At 44.3% G+C, this 18,861-nt stretch overlaps 1 protein-coding gene across 7 annotated transcripts in view; it reads right to left on the reverse strand.

The window, feature by feature from the left end:
• TOX2 (TOX high mobility group box family member 2) overlaps positions 1-18,861 on the reverse strand; it is a 154,581-nt gene that overhangs the window by 59,288 nt on the left and 76,432 nt on the right. For all 7 annotated transcript variants that reach the window (XM_008016777.3, XM_008016836.3, XM_008016770.3 and 4 more), the window contains exon 3: positions 4,059-4,304. In XM_008016777.3, coding sequence (XP_008014968.2) covers positions 4,059-4,304 — 246 coding nt within the window. The remainder of the gene's footprint in view (positions 1-4,058; positions 4,305-18,861) is intronic.

The raw sequence follows: 18,861 nt of genomic DNA on the forward strand, positions 1-18,861 counted from the left end.
AGAATAAGTCTGTTTTTTTAAGCCCGCAAGTTGGTGGAAATCTCTTAGAGCAGCCGTGGCACACTAATATAATCACCTGCCACCTTGGAGTCTCCATCCCTTCATGATAGTATTATCACGATCCCTCGGTTTGCTTCTGGGGGGATTATGCAAGAAAACATTTGAAAGCCCTCTGCACGGTGCTTGACACCCAGCAGGTGTTAACACCAATTCCAGCGTCACCCACGTAGCGTGTATGCCCACGCACACAAAGCCACGCCCCTTTGTCCTGTGGTTCAGATGAATTTAAAAACTTCGTCTTGAAGAGCCCCTTGTCTCTCTTCACCAGATAGTCCCAACGCATGTACATCTTCTTATCTGGTTTTCCCAGTTGGTCCGGGTGCCCTCCCCTGGGTAATAGAGTTTGGCTTATCTTTCATGACATAAAGAGGGAATATAAAATTCAGTGAACCCTTGCAAAGTCTGACTAATGGAAGAATTAAGGCTATCTGAATTTGTGAAGCCTCTTAAACATGAGCTAGTTTCAAAGAAAATCTGGGAAGCGACTGCAAGTGCCTATTTGGACAGAGCCCAACAAAAGCATTTCCTAGGAGGGGAGATTAGGGGGTCATCTTTGATAAAAAGATAACATGCTTTGTAATTATCAGAGCTATTATAATCAGGTGGCCCTACAAATGTACCTGAGGGTGTCTGCAGTCTGCTCCTTTAGGTAAATAAGACTTAAGGGAAAACACTGCCATTTAGTTACAGTGGGAATTCATTTTTACGACAAATAACAATAGCAAATGCTCATTGAATGTTTACTCTCTGCCAGACATTTGCTAAGACTTTACATACATTATCTCTGATACACTTCATCACAATCTTCAGGTGGGTACGATTATGATTCCAAGACAAGGGAACCGAGGCTTCAAAGGTGAAGCCAGGATCCAACTCGAGTGTCTGCGATCAACCACCACCCCACACTGCCTCCATTCACCCCAGTACCAAAGGCAGCGACACAGTGGCCCCAAACTGTAGCCATGCTCACCCCTGCACCACATCCCTGCTAGCAGATGACAAGGTGCTCACCTGACCCTGCTCTCGCTTGTATCACCATAAATCCCAAACAGGGATGGTCCTGAGCAGTGAGGTTCCTGCTAGAAAATGAGCCCGGTAAGCAAGTAAGGTACAAACATTCTAACGAACTGGAAACCCATTTATGCCTAGTGTTCCATTATTGAAATGCTAAGCATCTGGGAGTTATTTATATCCTACTGCTCAAGTTCATTGCCAAGGTCTGAATGCAAAAATTCAAAAAATTGCAACCTCAGGCATAAATGGGTTAAAACCATTCCAGACATGGCGGTGTGAGTCTGAATCGCTAGGTTTGAGAGAGAGAAGAGGAAGCTGAGGACTTGCATTATTGATGGACCCACCAGGAAAAAATTTCTGGAGAAAGGAGCATCCATTTTCATTGAACTCTTTCGTGAGAACCAAACACTACAAAATGTGGATCTCGAGTTGGTTTCCTCCCATCTTCCTTCCCTTCCTTGTCTCCTTTTATTTCCCACCTAGCTTCAAAAACAACAAAAAAAATGTGACGTGCCTTACAAAATTACACAGAGGACACCAGCTTTTTTAAACAAGGAAGTTTGGTGGTAATAAAAGAAGAATAAACAAAATACAGTTGAGATCGTTTGACTACAAAGCCACGTCCTAAGGTCCCAGGGGTCTGCTAGAATTGGGCCACAGATTTGACTGTGGCTTCTGAAGAGTCATGGCAGAGGTAGACACAAGCCACCCCAAACCATGAGATTCTGCTAGGAAAATCAACTAAGCAGCCCTCCTCCTGTGCCACAGGTGCGTGTGTGACTCAAGATGACAAAATAGTGAACTGCTTCCTCCTAGACATAGTGGTCTGTCCAGCGATGCTGTCATGGTCCTCTCTGCCAGAGATGTCAGGGAAGATGCTGGCTGCCAGCAGCCATCAAGCCTGTTGTGTGGAAATGGGCCTTGTGACACTGGTGGGGTTCCTGGATTGAACCATGCCTGAAACCCTGTATCTACTCCCTGGATATTTCAGACTCTTTTGCATAAGTTTGAGTTTGGTCCCTGTCACTTAAAAATGAATGTAAGAGTCATGACTAGTATGTAATATTAAGTGTGAAGGAAAAATAGCAAAAATAAACACAAGTCCCAGTTGTTGAGAAGCAGCACTAGAATTCCCTTAAGGAGATTTTTCTATGGTATTAAAAAAAAAAAAAAGCTCTACTGCTCTACCATTCTTCTATAGATTTTGATGGCTCAAATCAGCCATTATTACTTTTTTTTTTTTTTTGAGACAGGGTCTTGCTGCGTGGCCCAGGCTGGAGTGCAGTGGCACCATCTCGGCTCACTGCAACCTTTACTTCCCAGGTTCAAGCAATTCTCGTGCCTCAACCTTCTGAGTAGCTGGTATTATAGGTGTGTGCCACCATGCCTGGCTAATTTTTGTATTTTTAGTAGAGACGGAATTTTGCCATGTTGACCAGGATGGTCTTGAACTCCTGCCCTCAAGTGATCCGCCCGCCTTGGTCTCCCAAAGTACTGGGATTAGAGCGGTGAGCCACCATGCCTGGCCTCAAATCAGCCATTCTAAGGATATATATCTCCTTAGAATGGGATTCAGGACCCTTATGATGCAGGCCCTGCTGAGCTCTTTCATCTCCTCTCTCTCTCCTTCACTCCAGGTCCTTCCTCTTTTTCCCAATAAAAAGAATGAACCACATGCCATTCCCAAGCATGGCACGAGCACCCTTGCTGCCCTCCTTTTGTACCTGCTATTCCCCTAATCTGGGAAAGGTTCTTTCTTGCCTTCGTCTGCCTGCTACATTTTTACCTATCCCATGAACTTTAACTCAGTAATCACCCTCTTCTCTGGCAGCTTAAGATACAATTTTTTTTTAATTATATGATTCCATTTCTATGAAATGTCCAGAATAGGCAAATTCATAAACACACAAAGTCAATTAGTGGTTGCCTAGGGCTGAAGATTTCAGGGGGTGGGTTGGGAGTGATGGCCAAAAATATGATGTTTCTTCCTGTTGTTTTTTTGAGAAAGGGTCTTACTCTGTCACCACAGCCCTGACCTCCCGGGCTCGAGTGATCCTCTCACCTCAGCCTCCCAAGTAGCTAGGACTACAGGTACATGCCACCACACCTGGCTAATTTTTTTGTTTTGTAGAGACAGGGTCTTGCTATGTTGCCAAGGCTGGTCTTGAACGCCTAGACTCAAGCGATCCTCCTGCCTCAGTATCCCAAACTGCTGTGGTTACAGGCGTGAGCCACCGTGCCTGGCAATACAACATTTTTCTTTTCTTTTTGTGATAGGGTCTTGCCATGTTGCCCAGAGTGCCGTGCCTTTTTACAGGCACGATCCCACTACTGGTTAGCAGGGGAGTTTTGACCTGCTCTGTTTCCGATCTTGGCCAGTTTACCCCTCCTTAGGCAACCTGGTGGTCCCCCACTCCCAGGAAGTCACCATATTGATGCCAAAGCTAGTGCAGCCAACTGATTTGCATAGTGCACTACAGCCCAGAACTCCTGGGCTCAAGTGATCCTCCCACCTCAGCCTCCCAAGTAGCTGAGATTATAGGTACACACCACTGTGCCTAGTTAGTGGTTCTTTTTGGGGTGATGAAATGTTCTAAAATCAATTGTGTTAATGGTCACACAACTCTGTGAATATACGAAAAGCCTTTAAGTAGTATACTTCAAATGGGTGAATTGTACGGAATATAAATTACACCTCAATAAAACTGTTAAAAAATAAAAATGAGATTATCCTATTAATAAATAATGCAAATCAATACCGAGATATTGTACCCAGGGCTCCAGAAGGAAGGAGCGTGCTGACATTAGATTTCTCTCCATGCCCACCCGCTGTGTCCCACAGACTCCCACGCAAGCAACCTGTTGAACCCAGACCCTGCCCATGAGTAGAGGGTTCTTATCAAAGCATCAACATTCTTCTGCTTCCCTCTCAACCCCCTCCCTGCTGTCATCAGCAGGAACTGCAGCAGGTGACAGGGACTCACCGTGGGCAGCTGCCCCGACAGCAGGTGGCTGTCCTGTGCTAGCATGTTGGACACCATGATGGCTGGGAGGTCCATGGCCTGATAGGAGTAGGCAGGGAGCAGACCGTTGGGGGTGAGGCCGTGGCACAGCGAGTGGTAGCTGGCTTCGTGGTCCCCCAGGTGCAGGAGGGATGGCTCAGGGAGGTTGGGAGGTGTTATCGGGGGGATCTCATAGTCTTCGTTGTTCTCGCTCTGGCTGTTGAAGGTCTAAAACATCAAAAAGACATGTTGGTGGGGGTCAGTGCCTTACAACCACAGAACACACCCAACAACATCAATGATAGCAACGACAATAACGATAGCAACCCCTTGGCAAAGGAGAGAAGGGATGATGCCTCTGCAAGGCAGAGGGTCAAGACGGTGCCCTGAGTTGGTCGGACTCCTGCCCTATCCCCAAACAGATGTTTCCTTCCACCAGAGGCTCTGCACACAAAAGCCTGCCCTCCTGGAGAATGGGGGCCAGCTTCCCCTGTTTCTCTGTGGTTTCCCACCAGATCTGGCCATCACAGCCCACCTTGGATCCATCTTTCCGGCCCACCCATTTCACAGACGGGGACTCAGGTCCAGGGAGGAAAGCAGTCCATCCAAGGTTGGGGGAAGAGTTGGGAATAGAGCTGAAGTGTCCTGATTCCATGCTTGGTGATCTTTCCAGGGAAGCCAGGCCACTTTCTCTTGTGCTCCCAACACTCAGCCCAGGGCTTCTCAGTCTTTCTCATCTTGGTAAATGGCACAAACATCCTTGCAGGAGCACAAGCAAGAAACCAGGAGTCACCTGGGCACCTTCCCTTCCAATACTTCCTTGTTTATTTTTTCCCACCTTGCCAAACTGTCCAGGAACCTCCAGGACAACGCTGAATAGAAATGGTGAGAGCAGACATCCTGGCCTTTTTCCTTACCATAAAGAGCTCAATATTTCACCACAAAGGATGCCATTTGCCACGGGTTCTTTGAGGTATTCATTAGCAAGTTGAGGGACCTCCTGGTGGGTCAAAGTGTGTGGTTTTATTAAAATCGCGCATGGCTTTTCAATTTTATCAAATTCTTTCCCCCTGCATCTACTGACAGGCTCAAATGATCTTTCTCCTTTAATTCAGTTAATGTAGTAAATATGTAATTTGCTTTTCTAATGGTAGATCGATCTTGCATTCCTGGAATAAACCCTATTTGGTCATGACGTATTATTCTTTTTATAGATTGTTGGGTTTTGTTGGCTGATGTTTTGTTTAGGACTTTTGTATCAGGTTCACAAGTGTGACTGGCCTGTAATTTTCCTATCTCATACTGTCCTTGTTGGAGTTTTAGTACCAAGGTTACATTGTCTTGAGGAGTCATTCTTCCATTTCTACACTCAGGAAGAGATTAGACCTGGCAGAAGAGAGATGTGTCAACTGGAAGATAACTCAGAAGAAATTATCCAGAGTTCGGCAGACAGGGTCAAAAAAGGAAATATGAAAGAGAGTTTATGTGCACAGCAGGGAGAGTAAGAGTATCTAATGGATGCCTGTTCAATCAGCATTCTGGAAGGAGAAGAGTGAGAGAATAGGTCGGGGAGAACTAAGGAGATAATAGTTGAGAATGTTCCAGAACAGAGGAAGGATATCAAAGGCACTGGTAAATATAAAGGTAAATGTTTTTCACACTTTTTCTTTCATTTTTTAAATGGACATAAAATAATGGTACATACTTATGGGATACACAGTGATGTTTTGATACAAATAATGCATAACGATCAGATCAGGGTAATTGGCATATCCAGCATCTTGAACATTTATCATTTGTGTTAGGAACATTCAATATCTTCCTTCTAGCTCTTTCAGACTGTATAACTACATAACATATTGTTACGTACAGTGCTAAATCTTAAATCAATCAAGAAATATACATACAGGTGGGGGGAAACCTAAACCACAATAGTATGTAAGAAATAACATCTTCTAGCATCACCGTATTGTTTGTTAAGAGTGTGTGTTAAAATAGTGAAGGTCACTGAGCCTGTCACAGGACCTGGTTGGTGGTGGCCAGTCCCAAGTGTCTGCTGGGTGAAGTCACTGAGCAGTGGGGATAGCTGGGTGTGCGTACAGCCTGTGGCAATGGCAGAAAGCACAAGACACCTAAATTCCATGGGGAGGAGCCGTAGACTACCCTTTACAGTGGTAGACCAGACTGAGAGGGTAAGTGCCTTGACACCCTGGGACCCACCACCGGGACCCAGAGCCCATATGGCCCTTTGCTCATTGCCTCCCTCTGCAGGGCTGCAGTGGGATGATCTCACAGATGGGCAAACAGTCATCTGGGAACAGGCCATGACCGTGCCCACCTTCCTGCTTCACCTTCGCCTTCTCTGTTCTCATGCTAGGGTTCCTCAGGCTGTCCTGAACTCCCCTCTCTTCCTGCCCTACATTGCCTCCCCAGGTGGACCTCAACCAGTCTGGGTTTCGATTCTCATCTAGGTGCCGCATTTACCCTCCAGCCTTGGTCACTCATCTGAGCTCCAGGGCTGAGCCCCTCCATGCCCAATCAATGTTCTCGTTTATTGATTATAATACCCCTTCCCCTGCCGTGCCCCTGTGTCCTCCCCATCTCATCAAGTGACACTACCTTCCATCCAGTTCATAGAACTATGAACCTGGGAATCACTCTCCGGCATCTCTCAAATCCAATGAAACGCCTCCAAAGTATCTTTAAAATCTGTTTCTCTCCCATTGCCACTATCCTAGTCCAGGCCACCACCACCTCTTACCAGCCCTTTTCATTGGCCACTCTGGGCTGCTCTATTCTCTTTCTGTAGCCAAAGTGGTCTCTATCAAGATGATCATCACACCCTGTCAATTCTACATCAAATGGTGAGCTCCCCACTGCCTTCAGGATGAAGTCCACAGTCCCAGATCCAGCCCTGGAAGTCCTTGCATGGCCTGGCCCCGTCACCCCTCTAACCACAGTGACCTCTCCTGCCTCTGGGCTCTCCCCTACGTGCTTCCCTCTGCTGGACTGCTCCGCCCACCACACGTTGTCTCTCCTGTGGCTCCTACTCATCTCTCCACAACAGATTTTGTTTAAATGTCTTCCCTGATACTCCAACGTAGATAAAACCCCATTTCACACACCCAAGATCACCCAGAATTTTTCCTTGGAGGCACTCATCGTATAAGTAGTTAACTGACTTCTTGTGTGATTGTTTGTCTGATGTTTAATGTGAGTTTTACTCCCTATATCCCCAGTGCCTCGGTCAGAACCTGGCACAGAGTCGGAACACAAAATAAGAACTCAGAAACAATGAGTTGGTCTGTAATCTCAGCACTTTGGGAGGCCAAGATGGGAGGATTGCTTGAGCCCAGGAGTTTGAGGCCACTCTGGGCAACATGGTGAAACCCCATCTCTCCAAAAAAAAAAAAAAAAATTCGCTGGGTGTGGTGCCATGTACCTGAAGTCCCAGCTACTTCGGGGACTAAGGTGGAGGATCATTTGAGCCCAGGAGGTCAAGGCTGAAGCAAGCTGTGATTGTGCCACTGCACTCCAGCCTGGGTGACAGAGTGAGACCTCATCCAAAAAAAAAAAAAAAAAAGAGTTGAATTGCCAGCCAGGTCCTGCAGTGGACGCCATAAACATGCGTCTCACTCAAGCTTCATAACTGCCCTGGAGGTGGGAACTACTGTCCCTATCACACAGGAGGCAGTGTGGTGCAGTGGTTAAGAGCCAGGCAGCTTGGATTTGCATACTGGCTCTGCCACTTACTGCCTGTGTGTGACTCTGGGTAAATTACTAACCCTCTGATACAGTTTGGATATTTATCCCCTCCAAATCTCACGTTGAAAAGTGACCCACTGTTACAGGTGGGGCTAAGCCAAAAGTGTTTGGGTCATGGTGCAGATCCTTCAGTAGTGGCTTGGGATCCTCCCTGTGGTAATGAGCGAGTTTTCGCTCTATTCATTCACGCAAGAGCTGGTTGTTTAGAGAGACTGGCACCTCTTCCCCTCTCTCTCTTTTTCTTTCTCCTGCCATGTGACATGCCCGCTCCCCCCTTCACCTTCTGCCAAGAGTAAAAGCTTCCTGAGGCCTCATGAAAAGCTGAGCAGATGCAGGGGCCATGCTGATACAGCCTGCACAGCCATGAGCCAATCAAACCTCTTTTGTTTGTAAAAGATCTAGTCTCAAGTATTCCTTTATGGCAATGCAAAACAGACTAAAACACCCTCTCTGTGCCTCAGTTTCCTCATGTGAGAAAGCGGGTAATGACAGTATGTATCTACAGGGCTGCTACGAAGAGTAAACAAATCAATAACATGTAAGTTTCTCAGGACAATGTTGAGCACACAGTCAGTGATGTCAGTGTTAGTTATTGCTATCCTTGTTGCCCTTATCTGGAGTTTGAGAGATGGTGGGGACTTCCCCAAGGACAGAGAATAAGTAAACAGTGGCACACTGGGATATGGGGGACAGGGACACAAGCAAAACGTAAGTAGAGTCAAAATGGTTGCAGGTGGTCATGAATACTCTGATACTATGGGGGGACACACACAAGGGATTGTATAGGAAGCATCAAAGAAGTAGAGTCTTGCCTTAGAACGGGCAGAGGGGTTGGGAAGGCTTCCTGGAGGTGGTGACTCTGAAATGGAAAGCTAGCAGTGGGACTCCACTTTCTGGGGTGATACGACATCTGTGGCTTATTGCCACCTAAAGAAAATCGGCTCCCAGCCCATCTCGTGGTCAGGCTGAAGACACACATCACCCTGTGGTGCTCAGACCTGTGTTGTGTGAGTTAGGAACATTCATGAATGAGGATCCTGAGCCAGTGAGCTGCTGTTTACTTATTCTGTGTCTTTGGGGAAGTCCTTTAATTGTCTTGTCATCAGTGCCTAGCACAGTGCACAGTAACGACTCATGACAACACAATAAATGGGCACGGAAAATGGGGGAATGTCCCAGGCTCTAGTTTCAAACCACAGCTGTCCTTCCCAACATACTAGACACCCCTCAACCACCTGCTGTTCCTGTGTTTGACTGCCACCTCCCTCCTTGTCCCTCAGCATCTTTACAATAGGTGCTGGCACAGAGCAGGTGCCCAGTGAATGCTAAGTGATTGCTCAAGTCCATTCCTTTCAGTCAAAAAACAAAACTTCAATCCACTGGAACTGGCCCAGTTGACCAGAAGCCTTTTGGAAAAATAAGCATATGCTGCATCAAAATATTGGAATCACACAATTATGACAATTCACTTAAAGAGGCAATTAGCACACTTAAAAATAACTAAGCATGCAAACATGAACATGCGTCTTCTGAATGCAATCAAATCCTACATGCACGACACTGAACACAAAACAACTTGTCCTGAGTACCTACTATGTGCCAGGCACTGAGCCCAGCATGTCCATATACATTCTCCATTTAATTCATATATGTTCTGTAGAGAAGTGATTATCTTCATTTTGCAGATGAGGGACATGGAGCTTAGAGAGTAGAGGTGTCACATAGCTAGATCTTGGTTGTGATTCAGACCCAGGTCTTGTGACTCCAAACCCAGTATTTTCCTACCAAATTGGCCATTCCAAGGTGCCTAATTTTCTCTCTACCACTGGCATTCTCATGAAAATAGAGAAAGAGATACCAATTCGTAAGAGCTTTCCCAGTTAAAAATATTAGTAAAATCTTACAGGAAATCTGGGAAGAGTCACCTCTTCCTTTCCACTCATTCTTTCTCAAACCCATTCCAATCATGTTTTCATCCCACTTCCACCAAAACTGCTTAGGAAGGTCATCAATGACCTCCATCTTCTTAAATCCAGTGGTCAATGCTCAGTCTTCATCTGGCCATCTTACTTGACCTTATCAGTGGAATTTGATATAATTAGTGCATCCTCCTCCCTGGGAACAAACTTCTTCACTTGGCTTCTAGGACACCAGAGATATTAGTCCTTCAACACCACAGGCCATTTATTCTGTATGTCCTTTGTTGGTTCCCATTCTTCTCCTTAGTCTATTGATGATGACATGTCCCAGAGCTCAGATCTTAGACCGTCCTCTAAACACACTCACTCCCTGGTGCTCTCATCCAGACTTGTGGCACTATGGACCATCTGTATGCTGCTGAGCTCCAGTTCTTACCTCCAGGCCAGATCTTCCCCTGAAATGCAGACTCATATAGTCCACTGTTATTTGTCCTTCCCTTTAGATGTTAATTGATATCTCAAACAACTTAACACATTTAAGAGAGAACCTATCCCTCCCACAGTCTTCTCCACCTCAGTTAATGGCCACTCCATCCTTCTGGTTGCTCAGGCCAGAAACCAAGGTGTCATCCTTGACCCCTCTCTTCCTCTCACATGCTACACAAAATGTGTCCAAAAATGCCATCAGCTCCACCTTGAGCTATCGCCCTCTTTGCCCTGGATGACTGCAGCACTCGCCTCCCTGGCCTCTTGGCCTCCCTGCCTCCACCCTTGCTAAGGTCCATTCTCACCCCAGGGCCAGAATTACCCTGCTAAAATATAAGCTGTGCTCACAACCCTCTAGGGCTCTCCTTCTCACTCAGATAAGGAACAACGGCCCCCACCCCATGCTATGTAGTGTTGCTTTCCCCAATCCCACATGTCCTTTTTTACCTCTCTGACATCATCATCTCCTATTCCTCTTGTTCATACCACTCCAGCTACTCCAGGCACATTTCTGCCCCAGTGTCTTTGCAATGGCTGCTCCCTCTCTTTAGAATACTCTGCTCTCAATATCCACACAGCCTACTGTTCTTTCGCCATTGAATGGCCTTGACACCCCTATAGAAAATCAACTGGCCATAGATGTATTGGTTTATTTCTAGACTCTCAATTCTATTCCATTGGTCTATATGTCTGTCCTTATGCCAGTACCACATTGTTTTGACTACTGTTGCTTTATGGAAATTGGGAAGTGTGAGTCCTCCAGCCTGTTATTTTTCAAGATTATTGGTGTTTGCAGGCCCCCTTGCAATTCCATATGAATTTGAGGATCAGATTTTCCATTTCTGCAAAAAAGACCAGTGGAAATTTGATAGGGATTGCACGGAATCTGTAGATGCTCAGATAGTATTTCCATCTCAACAATATTAAGTCTTCCAATCCACAGACATGGATATCTTTCAATTTATTTAGATCTTTAATTTCTTTTGGCAATGTTGTGTAGTTTTCAGTTTAGAAGTTTTTTCCCCTTCTTGGTTAAACTTATTCCTACATATTTTATTCTTTTAGATGTTATTATATATGGAATTGTTTTTTTTTTAGTTTCCTTTATGAGTTGTTCATTGTTGGTTTATAGAAACACAAGTGATTTTTTCATACTGACCTTGCCTTGAAACTTTGATGAATTCATTTATTAACTATTTGTTATAATTTTAAGGAACAGCAAAAATTTTACACCATTGGAGGAACCAAAGTAGGAGAAAAAAGAACTTTATCAATCTAGAAAAATCTGCGAAAAAAATACGATTGAACTATCAAACATAATAAAGAATATTCATGAAATGGCAGCATTAAGATTAAATATTCATAGCACAATAGGAATGATTTCAACTGCTTTATTAAAAAACAAAATATTTTTATGAAAATACATACAGCATATGATTTATAATAGACATGCCTAAAATAAAATGACCTGTAAGGTTAAAAATAAATAGACATTAGCCAAGCGTGGTGGCTCACGCCTGTAATCCCAGTACTTTGGGAGGCCCAGGTGGGCAGATCACCTCAGGTCAGGAGTCCAAGATGAGCCTGGCCAACATGGTGCAACTCCATCTCTACTAAAAATACAAAAATTAGCTGGGCATGGTGGCGAGTGCCTGTAATCCCAGCTACTCAGGAGGCTGAGACAGGAGAATCCCTTGAACCTGGGAAGTGGAGGTTGCAGTGAGCTGAGACTGTGCCACTGTCCTCCATCCTGAGTGACAGAACGAGACTCTGTCATAAAATAAACAGATAGATAGATAGATAGATAGATAGATAGATAGATAGACAGATAGAAAGATAGATCAGGCCAATAAAAAGCAGAGTGGCAAAATTAATTACAAATTAAGTACAAATCAGGGCAAAAAAAGCATTAAAATATCAAAAGGAACACTTAAGTCAATAAATGGTATAAATCTAAGAAGAAATCACAGACATAAACTTTTATGTAAATTGATAAAACCACAGAAATATAAAATGTAAAAAACTGTTCGTACAAAACCATAAACAAAATGGGCAAATCACAGCCAGATAGAAATGAGTGAGGATTGAGGATTTGAATATCACAATTCACTCTTTTGATTTATTCCTTTCAAATGTCCATGGAACACTTACAAAATATAACCAGGTAAGCTACAAAGAGAATCTCAAACTCTTCAAAAGGTATACATTAGATATATCACATTCTAAGACCTAAATACACTGACACGCTTTGGCTCCGCATCCCCACCCAAATCTCATGTCAAATTGTAATTATCAGAGTTCAGGCAGGGGCCTGGTGGAAGGTGATTGGATCATGGGAGCTGATTTCCCCCTTGCTATTCTCGTGATTAAGTAAGTTCTCACAAGATCGGGTTGTTTGAAAGTGTGTAGCCCTTCCCCCATCTCCCTCTCTCCTGCTGCCATGTGAAGATGTACTTGCTTCCCCTTCACCCTTCTACCATGATTGTAAGTTTCCTGAGGCCTCCCTAGCCATGCCTCCTGTACAGCCTGTAGAACTGTGAATCAATTAAACCTCTTTTCTTTACAAACTACCCAGTCTCAGGTAGTTCTTTCTAACAATGTGAGAACAGACTAGTACATGCACCAACCTAGTTATTAACAAAAACAAGCAGAATAAAAATGGAGGGGGGGAAATTCTCCTACATACTTAAACACTTTAAGAGCAATCATCTAAGTAACTTCTGTGTTAAAGAGGAAATCACAACTGAAATGATGAGAATACTACCTGACAAAACTTTTGAGAGATGGACAATGAAAAATTATACCTTTTTATCGAAATGAATTTATTAGAAGACAAGAAAGACAAACTCAGCACTCAACTCAAAAAGGTAGAAATAGAATAATAAAATAAACTGAAAGTCTGTAGGAGAAAATGTAATAAAATAGAAAACAAATTTTAGATAAGAAATGTAAGAAAGAGATAGTTTTTTGAAAAGCCTAATAAGGAACCACCGACAAGAAAAAAGAAAACGATACCCAAAAGGGAATGAAAAATATATTACTTCTTTAAAAGCCATTGAGAATTCCTTTGATACAGTATCAGGCTAATTTTGATCAATATTTATAATTTTCAGCTTGTTAATTCTACCATTTAAATCTTCCAAACTATTACTTTCCTTTTTCTGCTTGATCCTTTGATTTCTGAGAGAAGTGTTTTAAAAATTTCCACTGTGATTGTGATTTTATCAACCTGCTGTATTGTTTCATATATTTCAAAGCTATGTTGCTTTATGTATTTTTGCTTCATATATTTCAAAGTTATGTTGTTATGTATTTACAAATCAATTGTTATTGTATCTGCTTGGTGAAGTGTTCCTTTTATTAGTGATGGCTTTCTACTTTATCCCAGTTAGTACTCACATGAAGGTTCTCAGGCTGCCATTTTGACTATCGATCTCCATTTCCCACCACCATGCTGTATAAGAAAGAGGTGAAGATTCACTGAGGGAGTAGTGGGTGATCTGACCTTTCTCCTAAGAGCTTGTTGAGAGTTGGAATATAGCATAAAAGGAGAAGTGGCATTCACTCCCTGGAGATGCATGGTGAGAAATGATTCTTAGGAGAACCCAACTTGTGTCCCTAGAGTTGAATCCTGATTATGTATTCCAACAACCTTCAAGCTTTGTTGGCAGCAATATTTGAAATACATGGAAACATAAGGTGCTGTAATTCTCATGTATTGAGAGTTACATTGTTGATCTGCAGAAAGAGCTCTGGCTTTGGAGTTACACTGACATGGGGACTCTTACTTGCTGAGGGCTTCTGGCAATTTATCCAAAATGCCTACTACTCAGTTTCCCTTGTCTACAAAACCCCACCTGAGAGCCGAGAGAGCTACACAAAGAAACAAATGAGAAAACACACGAACAGAAAGTCAGCATAAATCCCACACACACCCCCAAGGAAGAAAAAAAAGACCTCGGATGATAAGCAGAACAAGTAAAAAATGGTATTTTCATTTTACAGATGAGGAAACTGAGGTTCAAAAGGGAAAAATGACTTATCCAAAGTCATATGGGTAGCACTTATGAAAATGAGGACAAGAAGCCCCGCCTACCAGTAGCCAAAGCTTTGCTCTGCCACTGTTCCAGCTCCGCCCAACACACACATGAACCCTGGGTTAGGCCAGGGCAGGCCTGCTCTACGCCTCTTGTTCCAGTGTCAGGTTAACAGTGTTTTCTTTCACTCTAAACAGTGTCTTGGTTTGGCTAAAAAACTACATGGTCGCCCTTCCATCTTGCCATTTTAACAAGTAAATCGCACACCAGCCAAAATATCTCAGCTACCACATCACTGATCATTAGGGAAATGCAAATCAAAACCATAATGAGATACCATCTCACACCAGTCAGAATAGCTATTAAGAAAAAGTCAAAAAATAACAGATTCTGGCAAGGTTAGAGAGAAAAGGTAAAACTTACACTGTTGGTAGGAGTGTAAATTAGTTCAACCATTGTGGAAAGCAATACAGCAATCACTCAAAGAGCGAAAAGCAGAACTACCATTCATTCAACCCAGCAATCCCATTACTGGATACATACCCAGAGGAACATAAATCATTCTTCCATAAAGACACATGTATGCAAATGTTTATTGCAGGACTATTCACAGCAGACATGGAATCAACCCGAATGCCCATCAACGGCAGATTGGATAAAGAAAATGTGGTATGTAGTACATAGACACAGTATACACCATGGAATACTATGCAATCATAAAAAAGAATGACATGTCTTCTGCAGGAACACGGATGGAGTTGGAGGCCATTGTCCTTAGCAAACTGATGCAGGAACAGAAAAGCAAATACCGCATGTTCTCATTCATAAGTGAGAGCTAAATGACAAGAACTCATAAACACAAAAAAGGAACAGCAGACACTGGGGTCTACTTGAAGGTGGGAGGAGGGAGAGGAGCAGAAAAAATAACTAATGGGTACTAGGCTGAACGCCTGGGTGATAAAATAATCTGTACAACAAATCCCCATGATACAAGTTTACCTATGTAACAAACCTTCACATGTACCCCTGAACCTAAAATAAAACTTTTTAAAAAGTCATCTCAGCTAAAAACTGTAGTGCAATTCAGTGTTTCTCAACTCTGTTTTCAAAACAGAGAATGGCATCTTATCCAAACTCTAAATCCCATCAATTGGAGTTGAGCTCCTAGCACTGTAACTTCTTACCACGGGGATAGTGATTTCATGAATTCTGCGGGGAATGAAATGCAATTTTGTCAGGCTTGTCTGTGTCCATAATGACCGAGTCAAATTAATCATCTCAGATAATACCCCTGTGTCACCCATCCCAGACATGTTTAATAGAATCTTTCTGATTCGAGTCTCACCATACATCTGATCTGCAGAATTGCAGCACTTCTGAAAATCAGGACAATTATGCCTTTTGCTTGGCCTGTCATTTTCCCGGACTAAATTTGCTTCTTAAAAAATAAAAAAAGTCCATATCATATATAAGCCAAACGGGAGTGAAAAGCCGTATCGTTAAAATGAAGCGTGGATTCTGGAGGAGGTGGGGGAGGGGAATGTAATATCTTTTTTCAGCCTTTATCTACAGGCAGAACCTCCAAGCCGAGCCAGGGCACTCACACAGGAGCGCGTCTAACACCGTCCCGCCGGCAGTCTGCCACACTGCCAGCCACGGTTGCTCTGTGGCTATTCCTGACCCTGAAATGCTTGGATCGGGGCAGACAGAGGCATCATAATGGGACAATGACAGACAGTCACATTAGACAGGAGTTTTGTTGACTAAAACCCTATCTGGGAACAAACATGACAACCCCCATGTATTCTGGCTCAGAACACAATCTGACTCAAGCTATAGTTCCAGCAGCATCCTGGGTGATTCACCGTGCAGGGACGGTGAGGCTCTGGAAGGATACATGATTGGTGGGTGGGTCTGGGGGTCCTTTTCTTTAGGAAGCAGCAGTCCCAGCAGAACTTAAGTAGCAAAAGTGGCAAGGCTGGGGATAACTTGTGGGCAACAGCATTTGAATGAGAAGAGGCAGCCTGAACCAGGCATTGCCCCCATCTTACAGTTAAAAGTGAGTTAAGGAAGCTCACTTTTCCAATAAGTGGTAGACTTTTTGTGGGGGGGGGGGTGGCAGTAGGGGGAGACAGGGTCTGGCTCTGTCAGCCAGGCTAGAGTGCAGTAGCATGATCCTGGCTCACTGCAGCCTCTGACTCCTGGGCTCAAGCCATCCTCCCACGGCAGCCTCCTGAGTAGCTCCTGAATAGCTGGGACTACAGGCACCAGCCACCACACCTGGTTAACTTTTTTGTATTTTTGGTAGAGATGGGGTTTTGCCATGTTGCCCAGGCTGATCTCAAACTCCTGAGCTCAAGCGATCCACCCACCTTGGCCTCCCAAAGTGCTGGGATTATAGACATGAGCCACCGTGCCAAACTCTGTTTTATTAATTGACTTTTCTTTTTTGAGACAGGGTCTTGCTCTGTTGCTCAGGCTGGAGTACAGTGGCATGATCACAGCTCACTGCAGCCTCAATCTCCTGGGTTCAAGCGATCTTCCCACCTGAGACTCCCAAGAAGCTGGGACTAGAGGCATGTGCCATCATGTCCTACTAATTTTCTTTTTTTTTTTTTTTTTTTGTAGAGACAGGGTCTTGCTATATTGCCCAGACTGGTCTCAAACTCCTGGCCTCAAGCAATCCTCCCTGCTTTCCATTCCGAAGTACTGGGATTACATGAGTGAGCTACCGTGCCCAGCCTCAAATGACGTTTTTATAGCTACATATCCAACTGCCTCTTTGATACTTTCCTTCCCTTGGATGTCCTACACAAGGGCCCAGCAAACTTTTTCTGCAGATAACACATATTTCTGGCTTTGTGAATCATATGGTCTCTGTCACAACTATTCAACTCTATTGCTATAGCATGAAAGTAGTCATAGGCCATATTTAAACGAAGGAGGATCCCGTGTTCCAGTAAAGCTTTATTTACACAAAACAGGTGGAGGGTCAGATTTGGTCAAAGGCCCATGATTTCTCTGACATGTCCAGAACTGAGCTCGTGGTCCTCCTTGTACCCACCAAGTCCGTTTCCCCCTCAGTACTCCTCTACCGGTGGCTCCATTTGGGAACCTGGGAGTGATGTTCAGTTCCTCCCTCTCTCACTCCCATCTCCAATCAGTCACAAAGTCCTGCCAGCCCCATGTATCTCAAATCTTCCCACCATGATCCATCTGCAGAGCAACCATCCTAGTCCAAGCGGTCATCACCTCCCACACGGACTGCTATCATCGCCTCCTCAATGATCTCCTAACTTCTAATCTTTTTCCTTCCAAATTGTTCTCTCCATAGCAGCCAGGGTAGAGGTTCTACACACAAAACTGATAGTGATACTCCTGTTAGGTGATGTCCTCTTTACGCTCAGGATACAGTGTGTGTGAAATCCTCTCTGCAGCCTGCAAAGTCCTGCATGATCCAGCCCAGTCGCGTTCCAGTCTCACCTCCTATGACACCCCCTCATCACTATGGCCAGCCTGGATGGGGTCTGACATGCCACGTGCCTTTCTCCTTCAGGGGGGACTCGAACATCACTCCCAGGTTCCCATCTCGAGCCACTGGTGGAGAAATACTGAGGGGGAAACATGCTTGGTGGGTATGAGGAAGACCACAAACTCAGTTTTGGACATGTCAACATTCCTAAAACAGTTAGGATCAGCAAATCACAGACCATGGACCAAATCTGGCCCTCCACCCTTTTTTTTTTTTTTTATAAACCCCACATGAATGTGTTTCATGTTCTAAAATCAGCATTACCTCTGCCATTTTTCTATTGTTTTATTCTATGTATTTGCATATTACATGCTACAAATATTACTCCCAATTTGTCACTTGATTTATAACTTCTGCCATATCAAGGGTTTTACATTTATGTTAATAACATTAAATGTATTAATGTATGATTTCTGGCTTCCACATCATGCTTAGAAAATGGCTTCTCCATGCTGGTATTACTAAGACATTCAACCATGACATTTTTCAGACACGGGCCTGGCTGGATCTGAAGGCCATGATCCTTCCTTACGTCATACTACTTTCCCACAGTGGCCTCAAAATGGGAGCTCCTTTGGCTCCAAGACATTGTGAGACGTTTAGACTTCCCTTTAAATCACTGCAAGGGATGCCACACCATATGTACATGCCCTGCCCACATGTCAATGCTGGGAGGCCTTACAAGGGAGGTGGGGGTATCCCGGCTCCTACATGATCACTCCTGATGCTGTCCTGGGTCACTCACCTCTGTCCACGTCACATGTGGTTGGGAGCTGCTCTTGACCATCCCAGCCGTCGTTCAGATAAGTCTCCCAGCTCTTCCACCTCACTCCCTCCACTCCAACCACATTCCTCAAACATGCCAGGCACACTCCCACTGTGGGGCCTTGGCACTGGCTGTTCCTTCCACTGCAATGTCCTTTCCCAGATCTCACTCCCTCGCCCCTTCAAGTCTTTGCTCAAATGTCACTTTCTCAGCAGCGCCTTCCCTGGCCACCCTGTTTGCAAGTGCAGCTCCTGCTGGCACACCCAGTTGCCCTACCTGC

The sequence above is a fragment of the Chlorocebus sabaeus genome, chromosome 2 (genome assembly GCF_047675955.1).
Source record: "Chlorocebus sabaeus isolate Y175 chromosome 2, mChlSab1.0.hap1, whole genome shotgun sequence".
NCBI classification, from domain to species: domain Eukaryota; kingdom Metazoa; phylum Chordata; class Mammalia; order Primates; family Cercopithecidae; genus Chlorocebus; species Chlorocebus sabaeus.